At 40.6% G+C, this 13,464-nt stretch overlaps 1 protein-coding gene and 1 long non-coding RNA gene across 5 annotated transcripts in view; both read right to left on the bottom strand.

The window, feature by feature from the left end:
• Trpm7 (transient receptor potential cation channel subfamily M member 7) overlaps window positions 1-13,464 on the bottom strand; it is a 71,352-nt gene that overhangs the window by 55,813 nt on the left and 2,075 nt on the right. For all 4 annotated transcript variants that reach the window (XR_007208801.1, XM_048332428.1, XM_048332429.1 and 1 more), the window contains exons 2-3: window positions 2,592-2,671; window positions 200-238 (exon numbers count right to left, since the gene is read on the bottom strand). Coding sequence is in view for 3 of the 4 variants with exons in the window: in XM_048332428.1 (XP_048188385.1) it covers window positions 200-238; window positions 2,592-2,671 (119 nt within the window). In the remaining variant the exon portion in view is untranslated. The remainder of the gene's footprint in view (window positions 1-199; window positions 239-2,591; window positions 2,672-13,464) is intronic.
• Window positions 3,427-4,126, bottom strand: LOC125340676. The gene is made up of 3 exons (XR_007208805.1): window positions 4,069-4,126; window positions 3,522-3,843; window positions 3,427-3,468 (listed from the first exon to the last, which is right to left on the bottom strand). It is a non-coding gene; the product is annotated as an uncharacterized LOC125340676 (long non-coding RNA).

Raw genomic sequence — 13,464 nt, 5'->3', positions numbered from 1 at the left:
ACTTTAGAATTCTACTCAGATAGCTGCACTTGAGTTTCACACAGAGATACCTGATACTTCACCTCCCAGGTCTAGGTAAACAATCCTTCAAATATAACAGCATATGAATTTTACCCCACTATATTTCACCTAATGTTTCTAAAATGTTTGTTAGTTTATTTTTTTCAAATTTTGTGCTATTTAGTTGTGGTACACTTACCTGACAAGCTGCTGACAAATTTGACATCCTGGAAGGCATCTATAAAGCAGAAAGGGCTAAGTAAACTACTATTCAAACAAAAAGTATGAGACAAAGAAAAATTACATATTTTAAGTAGATTAAAAATCATCATGTAGACAGTTCACTGTGTTGTGCACATTGCTGTACATGCCTGGACTCAAGTGACTCTCCAGTTTGAGAGACACTATCTCAACCAACAGCTGGACAAATATGGTAGTTCACACAATCATATGGGTGTCTGAGATTAGGAGGATTGAAGTTCCAGGCCAATCCAGACAAAGAAGTTCAAAAGACTCATCTCAGCGTAAAAGCTGGGTGGGGAGGTGCAGCACATCTAACCAGCAACAGCATGAAACATAAATAGAACAAAAACTGAGACCCTACTTCAAAAATACCCAGAACAAAAAAGGACTGGAGATAAAGCCCAAGAAAGCACAAAGGCAAGTCCAAATTCTAGTAGAGCTAATAAAAACTATACAATTAGCACAAGGTTGGTGATGAAAGTACAGAGTTAAATTTCAGGGCTTAAACTCAAAAAAAAAAAAAAGGCTGGCTGGGAATGTGGCCTAGAAGTCCTGGGTTTGATTCCTCAGCATCACATATATAGAAAGAAAAAAAAAAGCCGGAAGTAGCGCTGTGGCTCAAGTGGCAGAGTGCTAGCCTTGAGCAAAAAGAAGCCAGGACAGTGCTCAAGCCCTGAGTCCAAGCCCCAGGGATGGCAAAACACAAAACAAAAAGTGAATGTGTTAATATGGTCCCATAATGATTATGATCTTGCTCTGTAATCAACAGATCTAGTTTCAATAAAGTTTCAGCAGTTTAAAAAAAAATACAGGGCTGGGGATATAGCCTAGTGGCAAGAGTGCCTGCCTCGGATACACGAGGCCCTAGGTTCGATTCCCCAGCACCACATATACAGAAAACGGCCAGAAGCGGCGCTGTGGCTCAAGTGGCAGAGTGCTAGCCTTGAGCGGGAAGAAGCCAGGGACAGTGCTCAGGCCCTGAGTCCAAGGCCCAGGACTGGCCAAAAAAAAAAAAAATACAGCCTGACATGATGTCATATGCCTATAATCCCAGGACTATGCCAAGGCATGTTATACTGTATATTCATATATTATACAAAATTAATTAACTAGCATAGAAAAGTCACTACCTAACTATGTAAAGTATATTTCATAAGATGATACCACCTGAAGATACTTAAGTTTCTCTAACATCTGGTGTTTTCACTATGTCTACTGCAAACTGCTACAGACAAAATTAAATGAAATAAATTCCTTACTGATAATACAATATGTGTTTAGTAAAGCAAAATCCAATTACTAGTCATATGATCTTATGAAATATCATACAAACCTATTTCCAGTACATTGTAAGAAATTGAAGCAAATCATAGAATAAAATGATTAGAACATTATCTAATGAGCTAAAAAGAGTAAAAAAAAAAAAAAAGATTTGAAGAATCTGTTAAGAGGGGAATATTTTTTTTTCTCAAATGAAAACAAATTTAAAGCTGGGCGGCTCAATCCTATAATCCTTAGGTGGCTGAGACCTGAAGACCACAGTTCAAAGCCAGCCCAGGCAGGAAAGTCTGTGAGACTCTTATCTCTAATTAACTACTAGAAAACCGAGAGCAGTGCTGTGATTCAAAGTGGTAGAGAGCTAGTCTCGAGCAAAAGAGCACAGGGACAGCACTCAGGCACTGAGTTCAAGCCCTACAACCGACAAAACAAAACAAAAAAACCCAAAGAGTGAGTCCAGGCATGTACAGCAATGTGCACAACACAGTGAAATCCCCCAACACACATCTTACCATCTCAAGACAAAAAACAAAACGTTAACATAAATCACCGTGTTGGGTATTCAGTAGAAACCCAATAAACAGATACATAAAAATTTGAACATACACACAGCCTTAAATACTACATCTTTGTGAGACTCGAGCATGGTTTGAGTCTGGAGATGAGGAATACTCTTTTTTTTTTTTTTTTTTGGCCAGTCATGGGCCTTGGACTCAGAGCCTGAGCACTGTCCCTGGCTTCTTCCCGCTCAAGGCTAGCACTCTGCCACTTGAGCCACAGCGCCGCTTCTGGCCGTTTTCTGTATATGTGGTGCTGGGGAATCGAACCTAGGGCCTTGTGTATATGAGGCAGGCACTCTTGCCACTAGGCTATATCCCCAGCCCAGGAATACTCTTGAGAAAGATTTATGTTTCAAATGTTACTGAACTGCAAATGACAATATCTTGCTAATACGATCTCCTCCTACTTCCAAAACAGTAACTATAAATAATTCACGGATTTTTGTTTTAAATAAATGTTTTACATCTAAACTTCTCCAATTCTCAAAAGGAAACAAAGATTATGCTTACCTGTGAGGGTCTTTGGAGCTTGGTATAATATATACACATTCCCTCTTGGTCAAAGTGCTTTCTATCCAGGATTTCTGGGACTAAAACAAAAAAGTTTTAAAGAATGGTTTATAAGTTAACCCACTAATGTACAAAGAAATAATTCCACGATGAATAGACGCACTACTTAATTTGTTTTGATCTGCTCAACAGAGAGTAGTATATACTCTTTGTGTGTGTGTGCGTGTGTGTGTGCGCACGCGCGTGCGCACACGCCAGTCCTGAGCCTTGAACTCAGGGCCCTGAGCACTGTCCCTGAGCTTCTTTTCCTCAGGCTAGCTCTTTACCACTTGAGCCAAACCATGACTTCCAGCCTTTTCTGTTTATGTGGTACTGAGGAATCAAACCCAGGGCTTCACGCATGCTAGGCAAGCACTCTACCACTTTGCCACATTCCCAGCTCCTAGTAGTATACTCTTAATGATGACAGCACACCTTGACTAGCGGGATAATCCCATTTAAATCCAATGTGCCTGAATGGTGCTTGACTTGAAATAAAGGAAAACAAGTATGAGAGTCTCCTTGTGAGCCAAAAACCTCAACAGGGGCTAGTGTGATTCTAAGACATAGACCACTTAAAAGACAAAAATCGGGGCTGGGGATATGGCCTAGTGGCAAAAGTGCTTGCCTCGTATACATGAAGCCCTGGGTTCAATTCCCCAGCACCACATATATAGAAAATGTCCAGAAGTGGCACTGTGGCTCAAATGGCAGAGTGCTAGCCTTGAGCACAAAGAAGCCAGGGACAGTGCTCAGGCCCTGAGTCCAGGGCCCAGGACTGGCAAAAAAAAGAAAAAAAGAAAAAAAACCAGTATCAATAAGGGAGATAGAAACTGGGCTATTCTATGAGGCAAGCACTCTTGCCACTAGGCCATATTCCCAGCCCAAAACTGGGCTATTCTATGATTACAAATATTCAATCTACCAAACTTCTGTGACCATCTTATTAAGAAAGATTAACCAAATAAAACAGCCTCAAAATACCTACAACACACTTTTAATAGGGAGAATCAGACAATCTAGTGGATCATCACATTTCTCTCAGTTACTGAAAAGTCAAACAAAACAATCAGGAAAGGCAAGTAAGGTTTTAAAACCAGATTGAACAAGTTAGACTTAATGAACATATACATGTTTCGGCATATATGATATACATTCACATTCTCAAACACATCTGGGCATTTACAAAAACTGATCATAAAACAAGATTCACCTAGGGCTGGGAATATGGTCTAGCAGTAAAGTACTTGCCTCATATACATGAAGCCCTGGGTTCAATTTCTCAGCACCACATATATATATATACAAAAATCTGGAAGTGGTGCTGTGGCTCAAGTGGTAGAGTGCTAACCTTGAGCAAAAAGAAGCCAGGGACAGTGCTCAGCCCCTGAGTTCAAGCCCCAGGACTAGCAAAAAAACAAAACAAAACAAGATTCACCTAATTTTCACACAATAGTATCCTTTCAGATCATATTTACTGATAATAATATAATTAACACAATGAAAAAAATTAGCCTTCTATATTTCGAAGTAATTAACTTGAAAGTCAAAGAAAAAATTAATTAAAAATTAAAATTCTTAGCAGTGAATTGTGAAAAATTCTACTTCAAAGCCAGTAAAAATAGTGAGGAGGAAAGTACAGCCTTAAATTAATTGAAAGTTACTGACCTAAGTGTTTAGTTTAAAAACTATTGAAGCTGTGGAAAGTGTTAGATATCTATAATCCCAGTAACTTGGGAGACCAAGACAAGAGGATCTTAAGTTCCAAGACAATCTATACTACATCTGAGCCTCTATCTCAAACAAAAAAACAACAACCCATATGTACTCTCTATGTATATGTAGCCTTGAGCATAAAAGCTCAGGAACCCTGCCAGGACTCTTGAGTTCAAGTCTCACAGCCAAAAAAAAGAGAAGGATTTAAAAAAAGACAACTTGGGCTGGGAATGTGGCATAGTGGTAGAGTGCTTGCCTAACATGCATGAGGCCCTGGGTTTGATTCTTCAGTACCACATAAACAGAAAAGGCTGGAAGTGGTGCTGTGGCTCAAGTGGTAGAGTGTTAGCCTTGAGCAAAAGAAGCTCAGGGACAGTGCCCAAGCCCTAAGTTCAAGCATCAGTACTAGTAAAAAAAAAAGGAAGAAAGAAAGAAAAAACCCAGAATACCAAGTTCAGAAGAGCATCTGATGGGAAATTTTTTATTTGTATTTATAAAAAAAAGAGAATCACACACAAAAAAAAGAGAATCACAGAGAGTCCTAAATGTTGCATATTAACTCTGCCCAAATTCTGACTGTATGTATAAAGGGGGTAAACTTCAGGTACCAAGATAAATAACAGGTATTTCTGCTACCCACTGGAGGAATGTTTAGTTATGGTCACATTAATTAATGACTATTTTAGTGAGTTGGCTGCATCACAAATACCAGAGACTTGGAGGCCTAAATAAATTTTTTTCACAGTTCTAAACAATGACTAGAAGAAGTTCAAGAACAAGGTGCCAGCATGGTCAGTCTGATGAAGACTATCTTTTCTTTGGGGTGCAGATGACTACATTCTTATTTTGTTCTAGGGTAGAAAGAAAGGGAGAAAGTGGGAGATAAAAGAGGGAGAAGGAGGAAAAGGGAGGGAGGGAGAGACAGGGAGAATGAGAGGAAGCGGGAAAGAGAAAGCTCCTTGGTATGTCTTCCTCTAAGGGTACTACCAGACCAGAGCCCCATTCTCATGACTCCATTATCCCTAACTACCTCAAATAACATCACACTGTAGATCAGGATGTAAATAAATAATTTTGAATGAATTTGAATGAATTGAGAGTTACAAGCATTCAGTACTTTTTTTTTTTCATTAGCTGTTCAGGGAACTGTAACAGAAAGCTAGACTTTCTAAGGAAAATATTCAAAATGTCCATGAAACAATCCAATAAAAAAAAAAAACACAAAAAAACCAGAAGCCAGGTATGGTGGTATGCACTTCAGTATTTGGGAAGGTAAGGGAGGAGGTTGAAAGTTCAATACCAGCCTTTTCTACAGATTCAGACCTTAACTCAACAATAAATGAATGAACCCGGCGCTGGCAGCGCACGCCTGTAATCCTAGCTATTCAGGAAGCTGAGATATGAGGATCATGGTTTGAAGCCAAGTCTCTTATTTCCAGTTAACCACACACACACACAGACACACACACACAAAAAAATCACAGGTAGAGCTTAGAAACAGGTGAGAAATGTATATTGCCTTAACATGCCTGCAAAATGGCCTAACAGCAGTGAAAAACAAGGTTGGAGCATTATCATTTGTCTGTCAGCGATCATCCAATTCATTTGCCTTTCTATCACTCCTATGGATTCTAGCTAGAATTCTGCTCTTCCTCTTTTTTTCCTTTACTTTTCCTTTTTGTGGGGGGGTAGTGGTGGTGGTCCTGGGGCTTGAACTATGGGCCTGGACATTGTCCTTGACTCTTTTTTTTGCTCAAGGCTAGCATTCTATCACTTAAGCAATAGCTCCACTTACAGCTTTTTCTGTAATTAATTGGAGATAGAAGTCTCAGACTTTTCTGCCCTGGCTGTCTTCGAACCATGAGTAACTAGGATTACAGGCGTGAGTCACTGGTGTCCAGCTTAACTCTTACTATTAACTGACTGTCAATTTATTGACAATCCAGATATGAACTCTAAGAGGAGGTTTTTAAGATGGTAGTGAGGCTCAGCACCTAGTATTAAGTCTGTAATACTAGCTACTCAAAAGGCTGATATCTGGGGCTGGAAATATGGCCTAGTGGTAGAATTCTTGCTTCGTGTACACAAAGCCCTGGATTTGATTCCTCAGCACCACATATACAGAAAAAGGCGGAAGTGGTGCTGTGGCTCAAGTGATAGAGTGCTAGCCTTGAGCAAAAAGAAACCAGGCCCTGAGTCCAAGCCCCAGGATTGGCAAAAAACAAAACAAGCAAAAAAAAAAAAAAAAAAAAAGGCTGAAATCTGAGAATTAGTTTGAAGCAGGCCAAGTAGGAAAGTCCATGAGACTCTTACCTCCAATTAACCACCAAAAAACTGGAAGTGGAGTTGTGGCTCAAGTGGTAGAGCATCAACTTTGAACAATAAAGCCAAGGAACAGTACCAACACACACACACACAGAATTTACCTTTCAGAAAAAAATTAAATGTCTTATGTCAAGTCAATAAATTCTGACAGGGCTGGGAATATGGCCTAGTGGCATGAGTGCTTGCCTCGTATACATGAAGCCCAGGGTTCGATTCCTCAGCACCACATATATAGAAAATGGCCAAAAGTAGAGCTGTGGCTCAAGTAGCAGAGTGCTGGCCTTGAGCAAAAAGAAGCCAGGGACAGTGCTCAGGCCCTGAGTCCAAGGCCCAGGATTGGCCCAAAAAAGAAAAAAAAAACCAAAGGTAAGGACCTGATTTCAAGCCCTAGTACTAACAACTTCCCCACCCAAAAACAGCTGTGTGCCAATGGCTCACAATGATTACCCTAGCTACTCAGGAGGCTGAGATCTGAGGATCCAGGTACAGAATCAGCCTGGCAGATATATTGTTGACACTTTTACCTCCAATTAACCAGCAAAAAGCCAAAAGTAGAAGCACAGCTCAAGTTGTAGAGCACTAGCTATGAAGCAAAGAAGGCAAATGAGAGTGCAAGATGGAGTTCAAAGCCCCAGTACTGGCATAGTAAAAGAACAAAAAGAGCAATCATTCCACATTTATGACTGGCAAAATAAAAGAACTTAACCAACAAAGTGCTGCAAAGGTATAATATACTTTTATAGGCAGTATAAACTGCACAACTACTTTGGAAAACAATTTTGTAGTACCTATAAAGTTGAAGATGTACATACCCTATGATCTAGCTGTTCCACTTATTGATAGACATTAACAAAAATCCTCGTACTTCTATGTAAGATGATATATTCAAGAATATTGTATGTCATATAAAGACACCGGATACTTAAATACTTGATAACAGTAAAATGGGCAACACAGAGACATACATTATTCCATACCTATAAATTTAGGAGTGTAATTTCCACTGTATATTATACTCTATGTAACAAACTACAAAAGCCTGTAAAAAGACAATGAAGACTAAATTCAGTATGACAGTTATGTCTGTAGAAGTGGAAAGCATAATGGGATTGAGATAAGGTATACAGCACTTTATAGGGCTTGAGCTCAGGGCCTGGACACTGTCCTTGGGCTAGCAACTCTACTACTTGAGCCATAGCTCCACTTCTGACTTTTTGGTGGTTAAGTGGAGATAAGAGTCTCAAAGACTTTCCTGCCCAGGCTGGCTTCAAACCACAATCCTCAGATCTAAGTCTCCTGCGTAGCTAGTATTACAGGTATACGCCATTGGTGCTTGGCTATACAATTTTTTTGGGGGGGGGGTGGGAGAGTGTCGGTCATAGGGCTTGAACTCTGGGCCTGAGTGCTGTCCCTGAGCTCAACTCAAGGCTAGTGCTCTACCACTTCAGTCACAGCGCCACTTCCGGTTTCCTGGTGGTTAATTGAAGATAAGAGTCCCACAGACTTTCCTACCCCGGCTGGCTTTGAACTGACATCCTCATATTTCAGCCTCTTGAGTAGCTAGGACTACAGGCGTGAGTCACTGGTGCCCAGCTACACATATTTCTTAATCAGTGAACTCTAGTCTCAAAGTTTCTAGATTTCTAATATGGGTTGGCTCAAGAGCTTTCTTCTTACTTTCCCAAAGGCTCATGTTCCAGACATTCAGGATAAGTTATCTGGATAGTTTAAATGCTAGTTTATTAACATGTTTACATGATAGTCAGAAAGACAATGTTTCATAGACTTTAATCCTAGCACTGCTCCTGAGGTAGAGGAAACATTAACATTTGCTTTTACAAGAAAGATGATAGTGATGCTCATAATAAAGACTGATTTTAAATTGGATTTAGTCCCATCTACTAAGGAGACTGAGGCAGGAGTGTACCTTGAGTACAAGAGGTGGTGGCTACTCAGAGCAATGTAGCCAGATCCTTTCTTTAAAAAAAAAAAAAAAAAAGGGCTGGGGATATAGCCTAGTGGCAAGAGTGCCTGCCTCGGATACACGAGGCCCTAGGTTTGATATCCCAGCACCACATATACAGAAAACGGCCAGAAGCGGCGCTGTGGCTCAAGTGGCAGAGTGCTAGCCTTGAGCGGGAAGAAGCCAGGGACAGTGCTCAGGCAGCCAGGGACAGTGCTCAGGCCCTGAGTCCAAGGCCCAGGACTGGCCAAAAAAAAAAAAAAAAAGTATAGTGGTGCATACGTGGAATCCCAGCACTTAGGAAGCTAAGGCAGGAGAATCACAAGTTTGAGGCCAGCCTGGGCCACAAAGCAAGAAAGCAAGAGCCTGTGTCGGAAAACAAGAGGCCAGGTGTTGGTAGTTCATCCTGTCATCCTAGCTACTCAAAAGGCTGAGATCTAAGGATCATGGTTCGAAGCCAGCCTGGGCAAAAGTTCAGTGAGGCTCTTATCTCCAATAAACTATCAATAAAGCCAGAAGTGAAGCTGTGGCTCAAGTGGCAGAGCACTAGCTGTGAACACAAAAGCTCAGCAACAGCGCCCAGGCCCTGATTTTCAAGCTCCAGGACAGATACACACAAATGCACAAAAAGATTGAGCCAGGAGCTGGTGGCTCACCCCTATAATCCTAGCTATTCCAAAGACTGAGATCTGAGGCTTTTGGTTAGAAGCCAGCCAGGGCAAAAAAGTCCAAGAAAACACATTTCCAATTAACCAGCAAAAAAGCTAGACCAGAGGTGTGGCTCAGGTATATTGTACCAGCTATGAAAGAAGTCAAGTTTGAGACCCTTAATTCACAAACCAATACCTCCACCTCCCAAGTAGCCAGGAGGACAGATATGAACCCTAGAATAATGTATTTTAAAAAGTAAATTAGAGGCTGGGGATATAGCCTAGTGGCAAGAGTGCCTGCCTCGGATACACGAGGCCCTAGGTTCGATTCCCCAGCACCACATATACAGAAAACGGCCAGAAGTGGCGCTGTGGCTCAAGTGGCAGAGTGCTAGCCTTGAGCGGGAAGAAGCCAGGGACAGTGCTCAGGCCCTGAGTCCAAGGCCCAGGACTGGCCAAAAAAAAAAAGTAAATTAGAAGAGGTCAATTCTCCAAGTTAAACATGGTATTCATATTCAAATTAACCTAATAGAGAATAACTGCAGGGGCTGGGAATATGGCCTAGTGGCAAGAGAGCTTGCCTCGTATACATGAGAACCTGGGTTCGATTCCTCAGCACCACATATACAGAAAATGACCAGAAGTGGCGCTGTGGCTCAAGTGGCAGAGTGCTAGCCTTGAGCAAAAAAGAAGCCAGGGACAGTGCTCAGGCTCTGAGTTAACGGCCCAGGACTGGCCAAAAAAAATAGAGAATAACTGCAAAGCACCTTCTAAAAGTGACATCTATTTAAGTTCTCTTTATGAATTCATTTAAATGTGACTTATGAATCCCTATAGAGTCAAACAATGCTTATATCCTAAATTAATCTCAACTTGTTTATTTTGCTTCAGGTACAACACTTAAAACAGATAACAGAAATTTAAAGTCACTAAAAAACAAACAAAATCTGGTAGCTTACCCATATGCTGGAAAATTCCCCCATAAAAACTAGCAGATCAGGGCTGGGAATATGGCCTAGTGGTAAAATGCTCGCCTTGTATACATGAAGGCCTGGGTTCGATTCCTCAGCACCACATATATAGAAAAAGCTGGAAGTGGCACTGTGGCTCAAGGGGTAGAGTGAAGCCAGGGACAGTGCTTAGGCACTGAGTTCAAGCCCCAGAACTGGCAAAAAACAAACAAACAAACAAAGAACTAGCACATCAATGGCAGAAGTCATTAACAGCTACAACTAAAAGTATTATGTGAATGAACAAATGGGAATTCTACAACAGAAGCTAATACTACTGGATCCATCTTTAAAAAGAGAGGCTGGGCCTATAATCTTAGCTACTCAGAAAGGCGAACAGAAAAAATCCTTGAGATTCTATCTCAAATGAAGGAGGGGAAAAAAGCTAGAGGTGTGGCTCAGTAGTGAAGCACAGAGAACAAGAAAGCTGGAGCAGGTGGGCAAGAGGAAGACTGGTGGTATAGCTCAGTGTTAAGACTATCAGAGCATTAGATCCAAATATCTGACTGGTAGAACTCTCCAACTTCATTTTGTAATTGCATGCTTTAATGGACCATGTAAAAATGCTTAAGTGTATATTTTAAATACTGCTTTCAATTACAACATCTGCACATTTTAGGCAATGATTTCAGTACTTATATACTTTCATTTTACGACTGGTTATTATCAACATTTAAGAGATTTTCCCAAATTAAGAGATTTTCCACAAAAGGGACTTCAATCTCTAACACCTTATCTTAATGAATTCCTTCTTTTCTTCTACTTATTTCAAGCCCTCAACACTGCTATACTTTTACAATCGCTTTCTTATGAGCTTTCTTCAGTGTAACCACACACCAATTCACTCCCATGGTGTTGCCACAGTGGCTCCCTAACATTTCTAAAATCAAATCCAAAGAGACATGTTCCTTTGGAAATCTGGTGTTACCAATCTTCTTAATGGTCCCACCAATAGGTACTATCATCCTACACTCTACTATGGGAGTATTTATACATTCTAAACTGCACTAAAGATTTTTGTTCTTGTTGTTATGGTTCTGGGAATAAAACCCAGGGCCTTGTGCACAAAATGCTCTAACACAGAGCCACAACCCCAGCACCTATGCAGTTTTGTATAACATGGGAGGAATCTAAGGATATCTTTTTCTTCTAAAGGTCTGTTCCCCTACACTAAAAGCAGCAATTCCTCAGGTACCAGTGGCTCATGCTTGTAATTCTAGCTAATCAGGAGACTGAGATGTGAGAATCATCATTCAAAGCAAGCTTGGGCAAAAGAATTCATGAGACTCTTATCTCTAATTAACCAGCAAAAAGATGTAAGTGGAGCAATGGCTCACGACTTAGCTAAGGGATAGTGCTCAGGCTAGGAATTCAAGCCTAAGTACAGTACAAAAACAAACTAATAAATGCGCTAGTTCAACATCTTGTCTATTTTCAGGTTAATTTCTATTCTTTATTAACTCGGTAAGGCTCAACTCTACCGTTAGTTCCTTTGCAAGTAAGCCTATTCAGACATTCCTTTCTATCATTACCCCATCTATACTTGATACAATAATCCATGGAGTTGTACCACATCCTCCTTCACTATCCATTCTGTCTTTTCAAAGTTACTAAATACTACAGTCTGAAACACAGTGCACATCAAATGTTTGTTTTGTACAGTAATGTATGCATCTTCAACTGAACAACAGCAAGTAGATTTTTAATCAATTATTGGAATATAAATACTGTTGTTTAAAAGTAGATTTACCTAGGGCTAGGAATGTGGTTTAGTGGTAGAGTGCTTGCCTTGCAATGCATGAAGCCCTGGGTTCAATTCCTCAGTACCATATACACAGAAAAAGCTGGAAATGGCACTGTGGCTCAAGTGGTAGAGCACTAGCCTTGAGCAAAAGAAGCTCAGGGACAGAACCTAGGCCCTGAGTTCAGGACTGACCAAAAAAAGAAAAAGGTAGAAAAAAAAAAGTAGGCTAAGGATGTAGCTCTCTAGTAAGGTGTTTGCTTAGCATGTGCAGGGCCCTGGGGTTAACTCTCAGCACTAAAACAAAGTAGACTTACCTAACATATCTTCAAAACGCCAGTGTCTATCACGGCACTTAAAATATACCACCAGATGAGAGATTGACTACTAAATGAAAATTTCCAGTACTGGGGCTGGGAATGTTGGCTTAAAGGTAGAATGCTTGCCTAGCATGCATGAAGCCCTGGGTTAGATTCCTCAGCACCACATAAACAGAAGTTCCAGACAAAAGTGCCAGAAGTGGCGCTGTGGCTTAAGAGGTAGAGTGCTATACTTGAGCAAAAAGAAGCCAGGAACAGTGCTCAGGCTCTGAGTCCCAAGCCCCAGGACTGGCATAATAATAACAACAATAATAATAATTCCAGTACACATAACATTAATTTTTACTAAGTTTGATTTCACTCCGGTTGTAACTTGATTTTCCTAATTTTTTTTGTGTTGTTCAGTCAGTTGGTGATTAAAGTCTTTCAAAACACAGAATGGTTTCTTTTAGTGTCAGGTAGAAACTGATTACCAGAAGCAAATGCCTTACATAAGACTCATACAATGTAGATAGATACAATATCCCTAGGTGAACCAAAGTCAGAGAGTTGATCTAAATGTTGAAGAAACTGAATCAACTATTGTTACTGAATTAATAAAGCTTTAAGTTATCCTAAAGTTCCACTATAACTCAACTGGAAATTGTAATGAAAATCTCACAGCACAACAGCAGACTTTAGCAGTGCAATAAATGAAATTTTTTTTTTTTGGCCAGTCCTGGGCCTTGGACTCAGGGCCTGAGCACTGTCCCTGGCTTCTTCCTGCTCAAGGCTAGCACTGTGCCACTTGAGCCACAGCGCCGCTTCTGGCCGTTTTCTGTATATGTGGTGCTGGGGAATCGAACCTAGGGCCTCGTGTATCCGAGGCAGGCACTCTTGCCACTAGGCTATATCCCCAGCCCATAAATGAAATTCTTAACCTCACATTTTAAAGTAAAAATTTTCTCCCTGCATAATCAAGTTTTTTTTTAACAGCGTGTCCAGCCAATACTAACTGCACTATGTAAGTGTGTGCTGTACTATTTATGTAAAAAATATATATATTTGGGAGTTTGAGAGAGCTTATCTGCTGATTCAGGAAAGGCAACAGAGACAGGAGAAACTTAGAC

This window comes from Perognathus longimembris, chromosome 23 (assembly GCF_023159225.1).
Source record: "Perognathus longimembris pacificus isolate PPM17 chromosome 23, ASM2315922v1, whole genome shotgun sequence".
Classification (NCBI taxonomy): domain Eukaryota; kingdom Metazoa; phylum Chordata; class Mammalia; order Rodentia; family Heteromyidae; genus Perognathus; species Perognathus longimembris.
The sequence above is the reverse complement of the archived record's forward strand: the minus strand, read 5'-3'. Positions and strand labels throughout refer to the sequence as shown.